The 21678-nt window shown below is 48.2% G+C and overlaps 3 protein-coding genes across 4 annotated transcripts; all 3 read right to left on the reverse strand.

Annotated features, from left to right (window-relative positions):
* Positions 1-211: 211 nt before the first annotated feature.
* On the reverse strand, positions 212-5747 carry LOC128307230 (transcription factor GAGA). Of its 2 annotated transcripts, XM_053044996.1 has the most exons (7): positions 5074-5747; positions 4628-4982; positions 1641-1922; positions 1136-1493; positions 915-1067; positions 434-783; positions 212-364 (listed from the first exon to the last, which is right to left on the reverse strand). In XM_053044996.1, the coding sequence occupies exons 2-7, from the start codon at positions 4817-4819 to the stop codon at positions 212-214; spliced, it is 1488 nt and encodes a 495-aa protein (XP_052900956.1). In that variant the 5' UTR covers positions 4820-4982; positions 5074-5747. The 2 variants fall into 2 exon arrangements, with proteins under 2 accessions (XP_052900956.1, XP_052900948.1); XM_053044988.1 differs by having other exon boundaries at positions 4628-5747.
* Positions 5748-9263: 3516 nt separating this feature from the next.
* Positions 9264-11249, reverse strand: LOC128310162 (ubiquitin-like-conjugating enzyme ATG3). The gene is made up of 5 exons (XM_053046731.1): positions 10877-11249; positions 10662-10797; positions 10241-10584; positions 9891-10177; positions 9264-9810 (listed from the first exon to the last, which is right to left on the reverse strand). The coding sequence occupies exons 1-5, from the start codon at positions 10946-10948 to the stop codon at positions 9648-9650; spliced, it is 1002 nt and encodes a 333-aa protein (XP_052902691.1). The 5' UTR covers positions 10949-11249; the 3' UTR covers positions 9264-9647.
* A 2161-nt stretch (positions 11250-13410) lies between these two features.
* On the reverse strand, positions 13411-21152 carry LOC128310743 (uncharacterized). Its single transcript, XM_053047458.1, has 6 exons — positions 21126-21152; positions 20933-21054; positions 18409-20866; positions 14519-18324; positions 13905-14417; positions 13411-13830 (listed from the first exon to the last, which is right to left on the reverse strand). The coding sequence occupies exons 1-6, from the start codon at positions 21150-21152 to the stop codon at positions 13545-13547; spliced, it is 7212 nt and encodes a 2403-aa protein (XP_052903418.1). The 3' UTR covers positions 13411-13544.
* Positions 21153-21678: the final 526 nt, after the last annotated feature.

The following is a 21678-nucleotide window of genomic DNA, read 5'->3' on the forward strand; positions in this document are numbered from 1 at the left end:
GCACCACGATCGATCCAACAACAGCACCGTTTCCACCGTGCTGATGCTGCTGGTGCTGATGTTGCTGCTGTTGCTGCTGTTGCTGTTCCACCATCTCGCCCGTTTCCTCCTCTATTTCGACGTCGACACCGCTGTCGATGATGCAATCGTAATCGACACCCTCCACTATTTCATAAACGTCGCCCTCTCCGTTGTCGACGTCCGCATCGTTCTAAGTTAGGCGATTGGTGGTGTCCGTCCGACGTTCCTCTATCGTGTAGACGGTGTTGCCGACGCGGAACAGCTCCGTGTGGGGACGTAGCGTCGGCTCGTGCGTTGCAATGATGCCCGTTTCGATCGGTTCACCGGTTCGGATCAGTGTGGCCTGGAAAAAAAAACCCGTTATCAGTATCCAACGCTGTTATTCATAGCCCTCTCCCAATGCTGTGCTTACCTGGTTGAGATTTCCAATTGCGAGCTGATGGCCATCGAGCGTTTGAACCTGTGCGATCGAAAGGGATGTGGTGCCGTCCGCATTTTCATGCTGTGTCACAACGTGCTGCTGTCCGTTTGCGGCTGCCTGTTCAATCTGTTGTGCCTGGGCCTGGGAAACGGTGACGGATATCGTGCCGGTCGTGTCGATCGTGGTCTGCTGTTGTCCTTGCTGTACCACCTGTTGCTGTTGGGCCTGTTGCTGTACGACTTGCTGCTGCGCCTGTTGTACGACCTGGTCACCGGTTACCGTTCCATTGCCTGAGTTTGTGCCATTGCTTCCGTTTGCTTGGTTGGGATTCGAACCTTGTCCTGGGAAGAGGGTGGTAAATGATGGATTGTTACAACATTACAACTTTCTGCCATACATGATGGGGACACCAAGCATCAATAGATAGTCTCCTCTGCAAAGTAGTTTTTAAACAAAAAATTAATTGCCATACCTTTCTTGCTCTTGCGGATGCGTTCCTTTTTCATGCCGGGTTTCTTGAAATGTCTCAGTTCCAGATGTCGACGTAGATTCCTCGACTGCCTAATGACGGCCTGGCAGATCGGGCAGGTTGCCGGTTGTTCCGATTGAGATTTGCTCTTGATTTCTAAAATGGACAAAATACCAATCGTTCAAACCAATTCTAACGCGAACATACCCATTACCGACACTTACTGATGATGCCTTCCTTCGTGTCTACCGCGGTACCGTCAGCGTTCGCTTCCTTCTTAATGTCCTTTGGAACGGGTGTCGCTTCTTCCGCATTGTTCACAATCACCTGAATCGTTGTACCATCGTCATCCGTTTTCATTACCTTGGCCGCCTGAGTACCGCCTGCACTGTTAGTTGCCGCACCTGCTTGTCCTTGATTGACCGTCTTCTTGGTGCGCTGCTTGCGCTTGCGTGTGGGCAAAAACTGACTAATGACATCCTTCGTGACTTCATCCGACATCTGGTCCGGTGTGATCGTTTCAATGACTTGTGCCTGTACCGTTTGTGTAGGTCCGAGTGTTGTGATCAGTTCTTCCGCCGTCTGCAAACAGAGAGAGAGAGAGAGAGAGGCAGTTAAGTTTGGCGCATTGTGTTGGGGAAAAATTGATTGAATATTTAGCGATCTTCGGTTATTGTACACTCCCCGGTTCGAAACGGAAAGGCTCATTGGAAGTGACAGTTTACTCACGCAAACATTGTTCGATACGTCGATCACCGCCTTGACGTGATTCTGCGGCACCAAGGTCGGATGTAGTTGGATCGAGGTGGTGTACGTCGTGTTGTCATCCTTGTGCGAGACGGTTTGCGGTGCCAGCCCCTGTATGTTGAGACAGTGGGCCGCCTGCAGCAACGAGGGAAGCTGCGAATGGTCCACGCTTACCTCACCGCGGTAAACAAACTCGAGCAGCGCCTCCAGATCGTTCGCATTGACGCCGGCCAGCATAACGACGGGATGCTTGCATGGTGTGTTCTGTGTGGAGATTGTTGAGAAGCAGAGCAGACGGTGAGAAAGAGAACACATTCAAACACGGAATAGAAATTCGACATCAAAACAGAGAGTTACTGGGGTAGAAGAGATCATGTTTGTAAAGTTGGCCACCCTCATGGCTGTTCCACCGTTTTAAGGGTGGGGTGGGAATGTGGGTTAATTTCCCGCCACATAATGCTTAAAAAGAGGGTGGCTCGCGACGCACCTCACACGCCGCGGAGAGATATACACCGCAGGCAGATGTACGAGAAGAGTAAACCGTGAGCAAAGAGGAGAGTGGGATAACATCACGGAGAGAAAGCGAGAAAGCGAAACAAATGAAACGATGAGAAGGAGAGTGTGAGGAGGCGCAGAGCGTTGATATGTTTTATATGAGAAATTGTTTTATCGATTCGCACACTTCTATCACTTGGTGACAACATAAACCTCCGGTTGTTTCGTTCCGCAGTCCTCTTATGTCCAGTGAATCATTCTTTATTATTTTTTTCTATATTTCATTGATCTCATGTCATCTTTTGGTTAGGCGTTGCTATTTTTTCCAAACATACAACAGCGCTTTGATGTGTACGGGCATTTTCATTTGTCGTCACATTGCGCAGAATCAAATAAACCTCCTGGCACAACGCGTTATTTCATTCCCTTCATCAAGCACTAGCCGATGAGTAGGACGTGGAAAATCCATGCCAACTGTGCGCATTCGTTGGTATATTATATCATTTTCGATTGCTAATGGTCTCCCCACCTCTTGCATTGTAAATAATGATAATAACAAGCTTGATATAGCGACTTTAGGAATATATTTCCTCGATATCCGCTATATTAAGGATATCACGTCAAGGACTCAAAAACACAATTGCACCTAATGAACAAGGTCTTTCTGTCGAATATTTTCAAAATATAATAAATGGTAGGAATTATTGAAAATTCCACGACATCGCCCTACAGTAACCATCGAAAACCTACTGCCAAGGATTTCCCAACCCAACTCTGCCCACCTTCTCACACCAACAGAAGCGTTGTTTGTGATGGTTTAATGTGTGCGCAAATAAAAAATCAAAACAGAGCATATACTCGATCTATTCTCTTGATTGCGTGCATCGCATGTGTTCCTCCTCCTCAGCCTCATCATTTATTGAGCGGAGATCATCCGCGAGGGTGCACGCGCGGAATTCTTTGCATCTCCCGAGAGTTTGTGGAAAGAGGGCGCTCGCCCACAAAAACTTACACACATCACGCACGCACGCAACGCACACATCAAGGAGCATATGCATGAGAGGACACTCTTTCCTATCTCATTCCCATTATCCGGCCATCGTCGAACATTTTCCGTGCATTGAGTGTACGTTTAGGTTGGGAATTTCCACACCGGAGAGGCGCCGAGAGGCACCGGAGAGGAAGAAGAGAATCTTTTAGACTTTTGCTTCTTTTCGCAATTTGCTCTGTTTTGCTTGCTCTTATGATGGAAAAGTATGTAACAGAGTTACATAGAATTGGTGTGAAGCAAGAGCAGCAAAAACAAGCACGCTCTGACAACCACCCACCACAACCTCAATTAAGTGTCTTGTCTTTGACCATCAACATGCGGATTAAACAGGGATACAGGAGCAAGAAGAAAAACACCGCCGATGACAACCGCGTTTAAATAGCGTTGCTAACGGAACCCCGATGGCAAGTGTAAAAATAGCATAACACTCACACACCCATCCAACATCACTAGCTTTGGGAAATTGTAACGAGAAAGAAAATCAGTACGATACGATGTGTCATTTTTCAATTAAAGCTTAGTGTAATATCATTTCCACTATTTAAACGCTTTTTCATGTTATTAGGAAAAAATATCGCAATTCCAATTTTGGCAAGTGTAAAGAAAAAATAAATACAATTTGGCAGCACTGCCGTGCCGGTTCTTGAGAGACTAGAGCTGCACTGACGTTTCACTCACACATGTACGGTTGGAAGCGAAGAAAATTGTAAAGAATAAAAAAAAACTCTCTAACTCTCCCTCTCTCTGTCTCTCCATCTCTGAGGCATTGTTGCCACGCTCTGACAGGCTCTTTCGTGCCACCCGTTTCTACATTCGTGAACGTAGAAAAGAGAGCGCAAACTACCCGCATCTCACAAAAGGAAACAACAGAGAGACTATTTTTCATCTCACTGTAGTCACCTTTTTTCACACCAAAACCCTCTTTGCATTATGAAACGACAGTAAAAACAGGATTAAATAAAAAGTTTTTACATTGACAATGCGTTAAATACTGTTTAATTTATCTTATTGAATAGTTTTGATACAACTTATTCCAAAATAAAACAACCCATGTCTTCCACATCTCACCGCACTCGTTCTTCTCACTACGGGAGAGATGACAGACGATATTTTTTCTCTTGCTTTCTCACCTCCTTCTTATTCTCCACTATGAGTACACACGCACACACCCCGCATGTCCAATGGTGCACTTTTTGGTATTCTTTGTACTTTACCAGCAAATATATGTGCCTACTCACTAAACCCTTTTCTTGCGCTCCTTCTCATTCTGACGTGGACTGTGAGCGTTGCTTCCTCCTCACTTGAGCGAGTGGTTCGTTGCGCTTCTCTCGCTCCTTTCTTCTCACACATCCCACCACGGCGCTCTATATTTAACCTTTCAAAACTCACACACACCCACACACGGGAACAGCACGAAACTTACCTTTAGCAAATCCAGCAAAAATGGACTTGCGGCACAGAGGACGATTTTGTGCGCCGGAAAGCTGCGTCCACCGGCGGCCAGTGTGACGTCCACCAGATCGCCATGGCACCGTAGCAGCTGGACCGCGGACACCAACGAGGTCCCGTAATCACCCCAGGTCAGGCTGTACAGTGAGTTGATAGGGAGCGACATGGTTCCTCTTGTGCTCCTCACTCTCACTCACTCTCACACGCACTACACTCTAATCTCAAACAAAATTCACACTCTTTGTGGACCCGTCCGTGTTTTTATGCCTTACAATTATTCACTTGCTTTCCCGACACGACTTGCTCACCAGATCTCCACCTATAGCACGCTGGAAACGGGAAAAATAATGCGTTATTCCCTCTAGAAAATTTTCCTTCGCTCACTCACTAGTCGGCCCTCCGCTCGGTACGAACTCACACACTACCCCACAACGCGATTTGTCGTTGTTTTCACACACAACTCGCTCTACTAAATATTCCAACATCAAGCAGAATAAAGGAAAGCTTTCACCACATTTCCATTCTTGCTTGCCAAAACTGGAACCACGCACACAGACGGACTGCTTCGCACACGGATTGCTGTGTGGCACCACACCGTACGGATTTTCTCGATTTTTCCTTTCACTTAGGCGCAGAAAAGAAAACTGCACACACGCACACACACACACATACACACACAAACGCGTATTCTGGTCTACTCGTGTGTGCGCTGAGGGGAGTCGTTGTCCTCCCTTTTCTTCCACCTGCGGGGGTACTTTACCTCCTCCTCTTGTGGAACTCTGGCCAACGATGGTACACGATGGTAAAAAAACCCTCCAAGAACGCGCGCGTATGCACGCATACACTCTCGCACACACTGCTTCTTGTATCTCGCTTTCTCTCTCTTTCTCAGACACTACTCATCAAAACGGAACGCTTCTTTTGCTCATCCCACAGCAAAATGAAGAGGATTTTACAAGCTTCACTGCTTCACCGCTTCTCACTACCCTCCGCACACGCTCTGTGCCTATGGAGGTGCAATCGAAACGGGAAAAGGCTCACAAAAAATGGGGGCCCACTATAGTAGCAGCAACGCACCACAGCTCACGGGACAGATCGCGCGCGCCGTAGCTCCTCAAAATCGACCTACTCGCACTACGCTCACGAACAATATGGCGACGCTCGCACGCGCTCTTTCCGATTCGACTCTATCTCCCGGGGATTTTTTTCTTCCCTCTGACGGTGTGTGCGTGTGTGCCAGGCTGCTCTCTTTCTCGTACGCACACACATACAAACCACTCCCCGTATAACACACAGAGTTGTGCTCCACGCAGGCGAATAATGCTCGCGCAATGAAAATTCCCTGCTGCAACAAAAAAAACCTGCCCTACTCCGACTCACGCCTTCTCTGTTTGCTTCCGCACGCTCTCACTCTTTCTCTGTTACCTACTCGAGGCAGATCCCAGCGCACACATCAAAAAGGCAGAAGTCGTACGTCGTCGCACAAATAGCTCTCCACTAAATCCTGAAATAACGGTGCCAACGTACCTCTGGGTGCTGGGGGAGAGAAGGAGTGGGCGACAGAGACAAAAGAGCCTACTGAGGGAGAGTATTTTCTCGCTGCCGGAGGAAAACTGTGGAAGCAACGAGGGATTGTTTCCACGGCTTCACGTTGCCGTTAACAACGCACTTTTGATAATGTTGAAACCCACAGCACGAACAAGTCACAGAACATGGTCCCCAGCACGTCAAAGCAATGCGATGTGGAATGGGAAACGTATACGGGCGCGTTGACAACGCAAGCGAACTAAAAATGACAAATGGCTGACAAATAGTTGCGGTTGTAACTTTGATACCATTGATGACTTAATTTTCCCGGTTCCTGTAGAATGTTTCTCGGAATACCGGAGCGCTTTTCGTTTTGACAGCTAGACGCTAGACGCGGAACACGGAATATCGTAATTCTCTTTGCAGGAGCGCGAAAGCGGGCTTGTTTTCGTTCGGTGCTCTGTTTGTTTTCAGTGCTAATTCTACATTTGGTTGCGCTTTTTGCCTTTCATGTGTACAAAACGTCTTCGTGCTCCCTTTTGCTCTCGTTCTCTGTCTCTGGATGTCTCTCTGTCCTATACCCCGCAATTCCTGCCGCACGGGCACGTGTTCTCTTGCACGCCGGAATCACACCAGCTCTTTTCTTATGCTCCGTATACGTTTCCCGCGGCTTTTTTCAAAACTCTCGAGCGATTTCTGTTGATGGTTCTCTCGATATTTACAACAACTTTACGCGTGCATGTTTCTGCTAAACTACAGCTCAGACAGGCGGGAACACACGACCCGCGGCCGGAGATGTTGACGGTTCTCGTCTGCGATCGCTCCGCGTAGCACGGGCTGAGTTTTCGTATGATTATTCAACTGTCCGGCCTGCTGCGATCCATGATTCTATTGATCTGTGTAATACAGTGGGGTTAGATCAGCGAGCTCATCTTTACTGCTTGCAAGGATAGTTGACCCCTTCTCCAAGACGGGGAACCGTCGTCGTACCGGCCCATCTGCCTACTAAGCGTCCTCGGGAAAGTACTGGAGCGACTCATTCAGCGCAGGCTCACGCAGCATCTTGATGCGACGGGTGGTCTGTCTGACGCCCAGTACGGATTTCGAAAGGGTCGTGAAGAACGCCTTCAACACGGCCAACTGGATAGCGATCGGAGAGGCTCTGCAGTGAAGGAACACGCCACCGTACCTCCGGGCGATGCTGCGGAACTACTTCGAGAATCGCACGCTCCACTACGAGACGGACGAAGGATTGGTCTCGTTACCAATGTCGGCGGGCGTGCCTCAGGGTTCGGTTCTAGGGCCAACACTGTGGAACGTCATGTACGACGACCTTCTCCGTCTGGAGCTGTGCGGGAAGCGTGCGGACATCATCGGGTTTGCTGACGACGTGACGTTCACCCTCATTGGACGGGACACGCAGGACATCAGCGCCCTTGCTACGAGGAACCTGGAGACGATCGAGCGTTGGATGGGAGGAGTGGGATTGCAGCTGGCCCATCATAAGACCGGCTACATGATCTTCTGCACGAGCGACACACACGATCGAATCCACGGAGACGCTCAAGTACCTCGGGGTTGAGCTCTGCCGCAATCAGCACCACGGCTGATATCTAGAGGAGGTTTGCAACAAGGCGACTCGTATCACGAACGTCTTGACCGCCCTGATGCCGAATAAGTGTGGCTCAAAAAGCAGCAGAAAGAGACCCCTGGTGAACGTCGGGAATAGCATTGTCCGCTACGCTGCGCCAGCGTGTGGACGGAAGCTCTGCTGTGGACGGAGAACATCCGCTGCCACGACGAAAAGACAGCGAGGGGAGGTCCAGCACCAGACGTACGGAAGCGGCAGCGAGAAGAGACCATGGAGCGCTGGCAACGCCAGTGGACAGCCAGCGCAGAGCAGCAGAGTTCGCCAGGTTTGAAGACAAGAAGGCTGATCCCGGACATCAGTTCATGGGTTTGCCGAAAGCACGGGGAAATAGATTTCTATCTTACCTAACGGGACATGGGTTCCTACGGAGCTACTTCGTCAACAAAGGTATCCTGAAGGGCTCGCCTAACTGCCCGGTGTGTGAGCATGACGTGGAAGATGTCGACCACGTGATGTTCCACTGCCCACGGTTCGCCCGAGCACGACATGAGATGCAGCAACAGAGCCACACCCGTTTGACGATGGACAACCTTGCCACGGAAATGTGTGCCAGCCGCAGTACATGGAAAGCAGTCCGGACGGCCGCACGGACAATCTTCAAAAGCCTCCAAGAGAAGTGGACAACGGAACAACGGAACGGAAGACAGGACAACGGAAAACAGAAGCAGCAGCGGTAGCGACGAGTAACCAGAGCAGCAGCAGGAGCTAGGACCCACCCGAGAGCGGCGGCCACGGACGGGTGGATTCGGAACAACAGCAGCAGCAACAGACGAAGGGCACGAAGTGGCAGCAGCAGCGAGGACAACCAGGAAGGACGACGCAGCAGTGCGCAACAGCAATGGTGCTACGTACACACGACCCCGCATGGACTACTACGCACGGTTGCATCGGCTGCTTGACTCGCTTCACGGGTCAAGCATCACGATGAATCCCACATAACCCATCTCGAGGGGCGGTGTCTAGCCGCGTTAAGCCCATCTAGGTGGGTACCTTTTGAAGGTTCCCTCCCCGTTAACAAAAAAAAAGTATAGTTGACCCCACATCTCCGAAATTTATTTCTTTTTCTTAGCAAGAACCACAGTTCAGTCCGGCGTCGTAATATGAACAGGTGACTAAACCATTTCCAGGAAACTCGGTACAAAGCAGCATCCAATCTCCAACCACTTGATCCAACCTATGAGCTCGTTGTAGGTCCTCTACCACATATTCCGAATGGATCGCTGACTAGCAACATCCTGGTATGGCCTGACAGGTTTAGATCAAGACCTCCTCTGCCTGCTGCAGGTTTACTTAAATAGGAGCTATTCCATGGCGCAATTCTTCGAAGGTATATGACATTCTATGGGGTAGAACACGAAACCATGATGCAGTACTACAAGTAGCAGATGGTCTCAACATACTATAGCATCATAACAAGAGATACTTAACGCCTTTCTGATAAGCAATTCCGTACATATATTTCACCTCTTTCTCTCTTACCCATAGATCTTTATTCTGAAAGCCACAGTTGCGTAATGGAGTGCACGATTTGCTATCGGGTTTAAATATCATTATGGTGCGTTCAGTTGGAAGTAAAACCACGGGACAGTAACAGAAAAATACACAGTGGGACACACTACAACGTAAAACGTAGGCAACAGGAAAATGAACCAAAAACCAACTAGAACAGAAGTTAAACACTAAAAAACACGATGTAACCAAAGGTTTCTACGAAAATTAGCCCTTCAAGCTGTGAAAAGCCATTCCCTGCCAGCCTCTAACATCAGACGGAACGTCAGCTGTTTTCATACCATCTTTACCATATCAAATTGCTGCCTTATTTGTGATTGGAAATGTTGAAGTTTTGCGTAAAATCGTACTCGATCGTCGGTATGACGGTTTGGACAAACTTCAGGAAGATGATGAGATACATATGGACGCCCAGTTCTCCTCCACCTTCCTCAACGGTTTGGATGATTTTCTTCATAATATCGGCGTGTCTGGAATGCGCAAAAAGAATTCCGGTGTGACCCACGTAAAATTGATAGAATTACGCTCCCCATTGCGACGTATAACTCACTTGCACGGATGAACCGAAGCCATGTTCGGTCCGGGTAGATGTGGATGCGATTCCATCGTAACCGTTTTCTTCGCATGATCCTGGCTAACGTCGTCGTACATCTGTTCCACGCTCAGCAGCTTTCGGTTCTCATCATACCCGATCACCCACAGCCGGGGCGTTTGGTAATATTTGTCGTACGTGATGTGCAGATCGTATGTTCTTGTGCGCACCACCGAATCACCTTCCACCTCCGATGATGCGACAGGTTTGGGCTTCTCATTCGGCGCCGGAAGTAGTGCATTTGACTAAAACAAAACACATTGCATGAAGTTACCGTAAGCTCTTGCAATATTTTTTCCTTTTCTTACCGGATCAACCGTTTCCAGCAGACCGCTTTCTTCGAACTCATCCATATCGATTGCAGCCCCATCCTCGTCATCCTCATCGCCACCATCCGCATCACCCTCGTCGAGGTTCCGTGGATCATCCATGTCGGCCGCCGGTTCGTCCTCGATGCGCGAACTATCAAGCTTCATTTCGCACACCTTTTCCTCCAGCCCGGCACTTCCCGCATCGTCCGGATTGTAGTGATGTGTCTCGACCCATCCGCCATCCGCATCGTTCTCCTCCACGAGGTTTTCCTCGCCGACAAACTCGATCTGTTTACAACGTCGCCTGCATGGTACGTTGCGCGTAATCAAAAACTGTTTGTCTGCAACATTCGCGTACAAAACAGAAAGAAGAACTGTTACGTGGTGCCGTGCAAAAGGGGAATCCGTATCATCATACCCTTCGGAAGATAAGGCTTAATTTTGCTCTCATCTCCAACCGCCCACGACCAGGTCGGACAGTGATGCGTAAGGTGATCTCCGGCGGCGATGAATTCTTCCGGCGTTAGCACACCCGTTTCACGAAACTTTGATTCCTGAAAGTACAAAGGGAAACAGCACAGGTGAGAAACAAAGCAGGCGTGACACGCACTATTCCCTTTTCCGTAGACCAACCTTCAGCACGGGCGTTAAATATTCGGCCACACCAAGAGCCGTGCCCTTCACAGAATTCAGGACATTCTGCATCCTGTGACTCGCTACGACACAACGAATCGATCAATATCACAAAGGAAAATGCGTAAACCCTTTCCTTAAGGTCAGGGGTACTTTGGGACGAGCAAACCGAGCACAACACACGACGCAGTAGCAACAACCACGACTGAAACAGTTGTACTGGCTTATTGGCCTGCGCTGTTCTTATCCTCCTAACTTTTGGACAGATGGAATTGTTCAGCTGTTTTGTCGTTTGTTTGTAGAAACTTTCCTACATTCTATTTGTTCTTCCACATGCATTTGTGTGTGTTTTTTTGTTCGCTTCGTTTGTTGTCCGTTGCATACGTCAATTTGTTCACGATGAAACGTCAAAACGAGATGCGGCGCGTGACGTTTGCAGCCGTTACAGTACAGCTGTGGCCTAAAATACGCGCTAAACCCGAAATGCGCTTATTTTTCGGAATGTTTTGAATGTTACTAGTTCTTAACTATAAACCATACTTTATTTTGGAAAAAAAACCTACAAAAAGATGCTGTTGTTAACATTTGTATACATGCTATTGAAAGACAAACGTGCGTGTGCTGAATTTCACATCAGTCTCGTCCCTCTATTTCGAGAAATACTAGCAATATACTAATTGTATTCGATTTGACATGAAACGAAATTAATAATATAATAATAAATCATCAACTGATGCAGCAGCTAACTCAGTCGGTGGAAACTCGCCAGTTTTGCAGGATGTTGAATGCGTCACGAAGCGGTTTTACTCCCATGATCGCCGCAACGTGGAGGGTATATCCTGTCGGACGAGCGAGAGGTGATCGACAGGTGGAAGTGCTACTACGACGGACACCTGAACGGAGCAGATACAGCAAACACAGGACGAGGCACAGGAAGCAGAATTGAGCAACAGAATGGCAGCCAACATGACGAAGACGAAGTGCCCCTGCCATCCTTGGACGAAGTCATCAGCGCCGTCAAACAGTTGAAATGTAATAAGTCAGCTGGCAGCGATGGACTGGTGGCAGAACTGTTCAAGATGGGGCCGGAGAGGCTTGCCGTTATCATGCATAGGCTGATCCTAAGGATTTGAGACCAGGAAGAACTACCGGATGGGTGGAAACTGGGTGTCACGCAGCCAGTCTACAAAAAGGGTGACAGCTTAGACTGTGGTAACTTCCGAACCATCAAAGTCCTCAATGTCGCCTATAAGATCCTGTCCCGCATACTCTTCTGCAGACTTGCGCCCCTTGCTACAGATTTCGTCGGAAACTACCAGGCTGGGTTTGTTGGAGGCAAATCGACCACCGACCAAATCTTTACTCTTCGGCAGATCCTCCAGAAGTGTTGAGAGCACCAGATCCCTACGCACCACCTGTTCATAGACTTCAATGCGGCCTACGATACCATAGATCGGACAGAACTATTGAACACCATGCAGCAGTACGGATTCCCTGGGAAGCTGGTACGGCTGTTGAGGGCCACTATGGTTAGGGTGCAGTGCAAGGTGAGGGTGTCGAACATGCTGTCGGAATCGTTCGAATCTCACCGGGGTCTGAGGCAAGGAGACGGACTCTCCTGTTTGCTGTTCAACATCGCTCTGGAAGGTGTCATGCGAAGCGCGGGCTCCGACATCAGGGGCACGATTTTTACCCGATCTCTCCAATTCCTAGGCTTCGCGGATGATATCGACATCATCGGATGGACATCTGTGCGAGGCGTAGACCCGACTGAAACGCGAGACCGCTAGGATTGGATTGAGGATCAATGCGACGAAGACAAAGTACCTGCTTGCCGGGGGCTCTGATCGTGATAGAACCCGACTCGGAAGCAGAGTATCAGTTGACGGCGAAGTTCTCGAGGTTGTAGAGCAGTTCTGCTACCTTGGCACGATCGTAACTTCGGACAACAACGTAAGCAGCGAAATCCGTAGGCGCATACTACGGGCTCCACAAACTCCTGCGATCCAGAAGGCTCCAGCAACACACGAAATATCGCACACTGGTACGTCCGGTAGTCCTCTATGGCCATCAGTCATGGACAATACGGGCGGAGGAAGCCAACGCTCTCGCCATTTTCGAGCGGCGTGTGCTACGGACTATCTTTGGCGGTATTTCTGAGCAGGGAGTGTGGAGAAGGAGAATGAACCACGAGCTAGCTGAGCTGTTTGACGGAGCAGACATCCTAACGGTGGCTAAGGTCTGAAGGATACGATGACTGGGGTACGTGATGAGGATGTCGGACTCATGCCCCACCAGGAAGGTGCTCGCCAGTGACTCGTTCGGCACGAGGCGCAGAGGAGCGCAGCGAGTTCGTTGGCTGGATCAAGTGGAGCAAGACCTGTCGGAGATCGGGTGCAGCCGGGGGTGGAGGAATGCAGCCTTGGACCGAGTTTTCTGGAAACGGATTGGTGACCTGGCCATGTCAACACGACGTGCTCAACTGTGAGCGGGCCAAGCAGAAGAAGAAGAATAAATCATCAATTCATCTAAAAAACAACATTTATTTGCCGAATCACGCATTGATTTAGTTTAGATTGAATAAGAATAGTAAAGCATTAAAATATATTCACTATTTAAAATTGCATTTTATACGGATTCATGTTAGATCGATTAGCGTACGTTTGTGCTACGTTTCGTAGTGCTTTGCCACGTTCCACAGTAAACACTCCAGGAACATGAGTCCCGCTTTTTCGTTCGTCCCAACGCTCTGCATAAAACTACCGGGAGCGGTCGTGTGTTGATTGGCACCGGTTGACGTGGGAAGAAGTGTGTTAAGTTCTGCAGTGGGCCATTTGAAGCTCACTCCCGATGCACCGATGCTTGCGATCCAGTTGAAATGAACGAGCAGTGTGTTTACCTCATCATCGAGAGCACGGTACACGCACTTTTTCACATGAAACCGTTCCATTTGACTGCAGAGAAAATCGGAAAAGTGAAAAAAATTAATATTGTAACACTTGTTCTTTAAGAGACACAATAAACTTACGCATCGTAACACAACAGTGCATCGTTGTTGCGGATGATTGTCACTAGTCGGTTCACGGCATCAAATACCCGCACTATCAGCTCGTGGAAGTGATGCCACAAGCCCATCAGATCCGCAACCGTTCGGTACGTTGATCGGAGTGTTCGCTCGGTCGTTTCCTGTGCTAGCCGCATAAACTCGACGTGCGCTAGCAGTAGCTTGGGAGAGTGTACGTACTCCTCCATACATTCGCACACCTGTATCCGTTCCAGCCGCCAGCTTTCGGTGATCTCCCGGACCATCTTTCCGGGTTTGCTTCGTGGTGGCTGCAGTTGTATCGATATGAAGAAACTGCGCAGGGTACGATGTCGTAGTAGGAGCACGCCATCGCCATCCTCCGAACAGTCCAACAGCCAACGGGTACCCGTATCCGTGGAAAGTTTATTCGCAATCAGTTGTGTCATGCGAGGAACCCTTGGTCGGTCTGCACCTGACGGAGGACTGTTGTCTACGTACAATTGTTCCGAAAGATAGCTAAAGCAATGGAAGACAAAAGCCAGCGTATAGTTAGAAAGATAAGATAACAAAACTATCAGCTTAAGAATTTCCGCTGGTACGTGCAGTTCCCCTCTTACCTTCTAAAATTGTCCACCAAAAATACAGCACTGGGCGTTTCCGGATAGTGTCCGCTGACAATCGTTCTACTTCTGCGTCTCGATAAATCCTCCCTGCTCAGCTCACCCTTTACGAAGAGGTAATCGTCATCCACCTTCGCACGCAGCAACCGCCAATTCAGCTCCTCAATTTGTTCTTCCAGCGTTACCCGGTCGGATCGATGCTCCTCATCCCGTTGCTGCGGATCGGTCTGCTGTTCTTCGTGCGATACCTTGGGAATTCGCTGCTTGATCGCCTCATACTTGGTGCACCATCGATTCCACACCAAATCGGACATTTCCTGATGTCGCTTAAGGTCTTTCCACATCCGGCACAGACACTCCGTCTGCATACCGCAGCAAGAATGCTTCACAACTGGATGTGTCTGCCGGATTTGATACATAATTTTGCTGGCGATGGTGGAATCGAGTACCTCGTCCGTTTGCTGATTGCCACCTTTGTAGTCGAGCGAAAGCGGTACCTTTGGCGGTGTAACGTTGAGCGAATCTTCATCACTAAGGGAAATACATTCCGCAACGAGGCCATCAACCTGTGGGGCATCTTCTTGCCCTTCCAGCTCGCCTACGTCGCCTGGTGATGGTGTTAATCGTTCTTCCTCATACGAATCGATCGTTAAGTTGGCAAAGTTTTTGTAGTAGGACAGTTCCGTTATCATACACACTGGTGGTTGTGATGTCGATGAGGGCGGTGGTGTGGTAGATTGCTTGGGGCTGGGTTGTTCGTAACTATCCGGCTGCAGTTCTTCAGTCATTGAAGTACACGGAAGATCGGATTCATCGTCCAGAAGATCCTGTTCTTCCATCACGAACACGGACGGATCGTGAATAATTGTCTGGGATATGCGATTAGCTTTGATAAGCGATTCTCGTTCTTCTTTAACAATGACTTCCTCAATCGGTGATGGTTCTTCGACAGCAGCAGCAGCAGCAACTTCAGTTGATATATCCTCGGGTGCAGGTATTGTGCAGGATGTTCGTGGACGCTTCCTGTTTGGACCTTGCGGTGTATGCTCCATGTTTACGTGCAGTGTTTGTCGTTCCGTCGTCATTTGAAGTGGATCCTGATCCGCCTCGGTAGCACGATTGATAACCGGTGAGCTAAGCACTTGCGCATGAGCACGCTTACATGCAGTGACCGGACCCAGTACCGGTACCGTAGTGTTATAATTCGTCTGTTCCAAGTGTCCTACATCGATAAACTTCATCGTAAGGTGACGGGACTTTGTCAGTGAAAGAGGATCGTGATCATGTTCCACCGCTGGATCATCTTCAGCATCGTAGAATTCGTCGTCACTTGCACCTGTTTGGCGCGTCGGTACAAAGGCCATCGCCTCAACACTAACTGTATGATCGTGTAGATCCTTTTGCTCCTTGTCGAAAACAGGGCCATTCCGTGGACCATCGGCTCGACAGATAACGGAAACCGAATTGGACTGCTCTTGGAGCGATGCAAGCGATAGGGGTTCCGTAATCTCGCGCATACTCATCATACCGGTGATGTTTCCAATGCCCGGTACCTCTGGTTCCATCGTTGTGGTAGCCAACGAAATGTCACTAATCTCGTGTGTCTTAAATGCGGACGTATCGTTTACGGGTATGATTTTCCGATGAAACGTCTGCAATGACTGTCTCTCCATCTTAGGGCCAGATTTTGTAATCTCGGGAAATGCATCCATTGATGGATCGCGGAAGAATGCGTGCCTCGGTAGTATGGACGCAGAACGAGGAACGCGATCCTCAGTTGATTCCCGTGGCAGCATAGAAAAAGCGAATGATTGTTGTTCTTCATCAGCTTGTTCCTGCTCTCCTTCCTCCACATCCATGTCCTGTGGTATCAAAATTGTCTGTCGCTGACCTCGCTGACTCGGTCGTTCGGCAATAACCGATTGTTGCCCTGGCTCAGAAGGACTCGGCTTGTTAGCGTTAGTGGCTTTTACCGAATTAAAACCACCGTGCGGAGGAGTTTCTTCCATCGCTCGCACATTGTAGATCGTTTCGCGTTGGGAAAATACCTGCGGTGGAGGTGGTGTCGCAATCTCTCGGCCGACTGTGGTCAAATCCATGTTGGCTGGTTGATGAATCGTTTGTCTATTTCTTTTGTCTTGCAAAGATTTGGTCAATTTGGACATTGCTGTCCCCAGTTCCATGGTTTCTTCAGTGCCATATAGTGTACCACGACCGTTTGGCTGATGCTGACCCATAATGGGAGGATGTTCCGCAATACACACGACAGGCGATGCATTTACCGTGCTATCAACACGGCTGCCAGATTGGTGGATGTCATATTTCGCATCGCGTTCCACCCGTATGTTCTCCGGAACGATCGTTTCATCCATACAATTGTTGCTCTTACGCTCTTTGCTTGTAACACCATCAGGGCGTTCCAGTGCTGATGAATGTCCTTGTTTTAGCCGAAGGGTATTAATCGGCACTGTTTCCTCCACCATAGCCGCTGCATCATAAACGGACAAACGATTGTTTGGGAGTCCTTTGGGTTGCATTTCCATAGTCCCTACTACAGAATGCATCATATTCCCTTCCACCTCGTTCGAGGTACAGCTCGGGAAGTAGTTTGTCGCTTGCCCTTGTACCGTAACGTACTTTTCCAGTTTCGAATCAGTTGGATCACTCTCGAGCACCGAAATACCTTCCATATCGATTGCATTACTCTGTAGTGCGATTCTTTGCAGTTCCGATTGTCGGAAACTAAAAGACTCGATGCATGTTTTACGATCAGCCACCGCTTTCTTCTGTCCTGCCGTCGGTGCACTTTCCATTTCTTCGGGATAGTAGCTCGTTTGTCTGGAGTACTGTCCCAGTGTTGATTTGCCACCGCTGTTGCCACCGACCGGTGACATGTGCATCGGAGAATCGAAACGAGCATTGGAAAAAGTCTTTCTCTCTGAGAAATTAGTCTGCCTAGCATTTGACGTTGATGTGTGGTCAGGAGTATTAGTTTCATCCATTGCCTCTATCTGATAGGACGACAGTCTCGAAGGAATGACCGACTTAGAAACACTATCGTTTTCGTATGCTTTCGATAACCGTGTAGAATTGAATGTTTTCCCCAATTGCAATTGGTCAGTATGGTGTGCAGCAGAAGCTCGTTGCACTTGCGTTCCGTGAGACGATTCATGGTGTTCCAAAAATGTATTGTAGTTCGTAACATCGTGTTGCATCTCGCCGACCACATCGGCACAGCCAATGTGCGTAAACGTCGTCACATCTTTCCGATACGTGCTTTCTTTCGGTTCAGTTTGTATTACTGGTTGCTCTATTTCCATGTCGGTAAAACCAATTCGAGCACTCTTGGAGTGGGTCTCGCAGGCAGCTATGGTTCTGTCTTCATTTTGCATCCATATCGGTTCCTGGTCGGCAATGGGACAATGGGATTCAACGCGTTGATCTTCACAAATATTAGTAGCGTTCATGGCCTCATGTTCGTAGATAGAAGATCTTGACTTATGTTGATTTGTTGCATGAATAGTCGAATTCTTTTCTTTGCTCTCTTGCAGTTTCGCACTCGAACGATCATCGGGGTATGTTTCATTTATGGCTGTAGCGCCGTCTAATTTTGTAACGTCCATATCTTCCCGTTCGTAAATGGAGTGTCTTGGTCGGCTTTGCTCGCGCTGAATGTCCTGCATATCCTCTCGAACGTGGGTTGTTAGTCTAGGAATTCTTGACTGCGGGTGCGATTGAATAAAGTGCGCCTTGCCGTCTTCACGGTGGGTTTTATGAAGATCCATACATTCCTGATCAGCATGCTCGATCGCTGCCATCCGCACTGATAACAGGTGCTCTGCGTTGCCTTCATCCATTTCTCCTGTAGCTTGTGTTGTATATCCAACCTTTTCGAACGGCTCGGGTAGAGCCATCGTGTTAGATTTTTGCACTAACGTTAGCTCCATTTCTTCCGCATTGAAGATACTTTTCCGTGAAGGATGCAGTGAAGGTGTAGTGTCATTCTTTTTCTGATTAACGGTGGATTTTTCATCCTCTTCCATCGAATGTGCAATATGCGTCGTAAAGCGCTGTCTTCTACCTTTTGCACTTACAGCTCCTGCCGATAGGACCATATTTTCCTCCTGCATTAAGGTTTGACGACCAGACACAATCTGAGCAGATTCATCACACGGTTCCGGCTGGCAGATAGTTGGATGAGCAAATTTCATATCCACAGCATTGTTTCCGTGTGTGGCGTGAATGGAGAGCTCGTCCACATTTCGGCCATACACAACGCATGAAATTGAAGAATCAGAACCAGCTTTAACGCAAGTTGCTGGATACACGTCTAGTACCATGCTCTCATCACCTATTATCGTTTTACGATCAGAATCTTTCGTTGGAGGTACAACCGAAACGTCTTCTTTCATTCTATCCAACGGGTATAAAGTTTTTCGATAGTTTTTGAGCGCAGTCTCTGGTGAATGCGGAGAACAGTCGGTGGAATCGTCGATCGGGACTGTCCCAAGAACCGTTCCTCGCTTCATTCTATCCGAAGTGTGTTGTATTTGTGTCGTTTCATCCTGTACCGGTTCAGGCACGTGATCGGTCCGTCTTGTAGCATTGGTAGATGATTTAACAACTGCAGAAACGTGAGTTGTAAGCTCCATTTCCTCATCACACAGAACAGTTCCGCGATGGCGTTGCTTTGAAGAGTTTTGCCCTTGCAACATCCCGCGATCGATATCGATGTCATGCGATTGGTAAATTGTTTGAGAGCGATAGTCCTTCTTAGACTGTGCAGGAGATTCCACCATATCAACTGTCGTTCTCGAATGGACCGTAGTTAGCGATGGTTTGTTAGTGTGCCTTCGAGTTGAGATGTCCATGGCCACTAGCGATTTCTTAGTGGCGACTTCCGTTTCTTTAAGATTCTCGCAGCTAGCCTTTTCCCGTTGACTTGATACCATACCGAGGGTACGCTTTACCGATCGATTGCGATCGTATTCGTCTTTTGTATCAGTTTTCTTACTTTCATCCACGTCTTTCGCAGCTTCCAGCATACTTAATGGTAGGGTAGGGCGTAATATTCTTGGTTTAACAACCGCCGGCACCTCAGGCGAGCTCGGTAGGAGGTTTAAACTCAAACTAGACAAACCAAAATCTATCGGAATACCTTCCCGTTTACACTCCGCTGAAGATTTGTCTACTTCGAACTGTTGTTGCACAAAGCCGATCTTATTTGTGTTTTCCTCATTCGCCTCGGTCTGTTTCATATCGGTCAAAATGGAAAGATTATCGAGGGACAAGCTATCGCGCTGTACATGCCCTTCCACTGGCGAAGATATATCTGCCGACTGTGTGTCTTCGCATGTGTAACCAGCTGATATAAATGTGGCTCTCGTCTGTTTAACGTTTGTCGGCGTTTGTTCGAGTACATCCTGTGATTCATCCACTGGACGTTGGTTAGATGGTAAAAATGAAGGTCTAGCACGCGCCAGCGCGTTTGTCGGTAGTGTGGTAGTCGACTCGTCCAGTTCCATATTAGTTGCTTTCTGAATCGATTCGTTCGAACGTGATTGAAGCACCTTCGTCATGGCGTTTGTGAGAGCGATCGTAGTATCCACGTCGGAACTAACGTTACCAAGGTCTCCGCTTACGCGTGTGTGACCACCTTGCCGGAACATTGCCTGCGGGTGTGAATTCCAGGTTTCTGATACGTTGTATGAGCTGCCACCTAGAAGAGCCGACTGACTACCCGTCGCAGATGATCCGGCGCGCCACGATGGTCGTACGGGATTTTCTCGTTGATGTGCGCTTAAAGAAGCATCCTCGACATTTTGTTCAGCTAGGTTCCCTTCTGGAACATCATTAATTTCCACAAACATGCCCTGTTTCGGGAAGGTGTAGATCAGTTTTCTTGGCGACGGGTTGATGTTCGATTTGATTGGACTTATATCCATTGCCTGCACGTCGTTAATGTCCCCATGCAAACCGTTCAATGTTAGCTTAACTTTATCGGTAGGAACCTGCGGTGTCCCAAACGGTTCCACCAGCAGTCGTTCGGTCGTGTTAAGGCTCTGCGAGAAAACTGCTGATGTTTCGCTACGTATTTTTCGCTTCTCTTCGTCCGCTATCGTGATCGATAGATCCCAGCTGGTGTTGGTGGTATTGATGGAGTTGCGTCGCACCGAATTGTCCACCGAGGAAGGTTGGTTTTCCTTGTTTTGTTCATCCGTCGTACTTCGGCAGCTGCTGTTTGCTAGTGTGGCGTCCTCGAACCCACTGGACGGAGTACCGTCGGTGGAAACTTCGTACGAATTCCCCCAGATAGTGTCCACATCCTCACCGACCAGAAATTCCCTTCGAACGAGTACGATAACATGAACATTACGGATACAGACACCTTCGCCGAACGGTTTTACTCACTTGATGGATTTTTTGCGATGAAATTCTATTTTTCTACTGCTCTTAAATTGGGCGCTGGGTAGCGATGCTACGGGACTAACACGCCCATCGGTGGATGGTAGCTGTTGCTGTTTTTTCAAAATCTAAAATATCAAACGTTTTAACGTAAATGATAGGACGGTTAAAACGGTTCCAACACGATAGGCACACTCACAGACGATCGTTTTCCTTTCGAGTTCATTCTGCTTGGTGTTTGCACAGCATATCAACAACGAACCAATAGACGCCACAACAAGCTGGGGTAAGCCAAACACAATCACAAATTGAACCGTACTGGCTGTTGTAACTTGAACATACAATCCACGAAAACGGGTTTTCCTGTGTTCTAGCACTCGGCAAATCACTTTGAATCAGTTTAAATATAATAATTATTGTTGAAACCACCAAAATTCTGCTTTCTCGATAGACACACAGCTCATAACAACGCGCAGATAAATACGTTGCAGTGTTGACAGTTAACTTTTCTTTGAATTTACGTTGAACCGGTTTGTACATTCGTTTGACAGCGCTCTGAAAACGGTTATATTTGAAAACCTTCACCTCAAATATGATCGACGAGCTACAACATCTTTATGAAATATGTAAAATTGAGTTTTTTGCAATTTTAAACCCTTTTGTCTGCTATAAATTACATTGGTTGAAGTTTAGTAGATTTAAAAAAATTAATCAAATCGGTAAAAGCAGTGACATTTTTGCTGGCAACACTG

The sequence above is a fragment of the Anopheles moucheti genome, chromosome 2, assembly GCF_943734755.1.
Source record: "Anopheles moucheti chromosome 2, idAnoMoucSN_F20_07, whole genome shotgun sequence".
Lineage (NCBI taxonomy): Eukaryota > Metazoa > Arthropoda > Insecta > Diptera > Culicidae > Anopheles > Anopheles moucheti.

Coding starts and splice junctions, on each gene's coding strand:
- LOC128307230 (XM_053044996.1), bottom strand. CDS start 4,819: ATGTCGCTCCCTATCAACTCACTGTACAGCCTGACCTGGGGTGATTAC. Junction 1,923..4,627: donor TTTTGCTGGATTTGCTAAAG/GTAAGTTTCGTG, acceptor ATCTCCACACAG/AACACACCATGCAAGCATCC. Junction 365..433: donor CAATTGGAAATCTCAACCAG/GTAAGCACAGCA, acceptor TTTTTTTTCCAG/GCCACACTGATCCGAACCGG.
- LOC128310162 (XM_053046731.1), bottom strand. CDS start 10,948: ATGCAGAATGTCCTGAATTCTGTGAAGGGCACGGCTCTTGGTGTGGCC. Junction 10,585..10,661: donor TAAGCCTTATCTTCCGAAGG/GTATGATGATAC, acceptor CGAATGTTGCAG/ACAAACAGTTTTTGATTACG. Junction 9,811..9,890: donor GCTTCGGTTCATCCGTGCAA/GTGAGTTATACG, acceptor TGCGCATTCCAG/ACACGCCGATATTATGAAGA.
- LOC128310743 (XM_053047458.1), bottom strand. CDS start 21,152: ATGAACTCGAAAGGAAAACGATCGTCT. Junction 18,325..18,408: donor TACCCGAGCCGTTCGAAAAG/GTTGGATATACA, acceptor GCAGCGATCGAG/CATGCTGATCAGGAATGTAT. Junction 13,831..13,904: donor GCACTGTTGTGTTACGATGC/GTAAGTTTATTG, acceptor TTTTCTCTGCAG/TCAAATGGAACGGTTTCATG.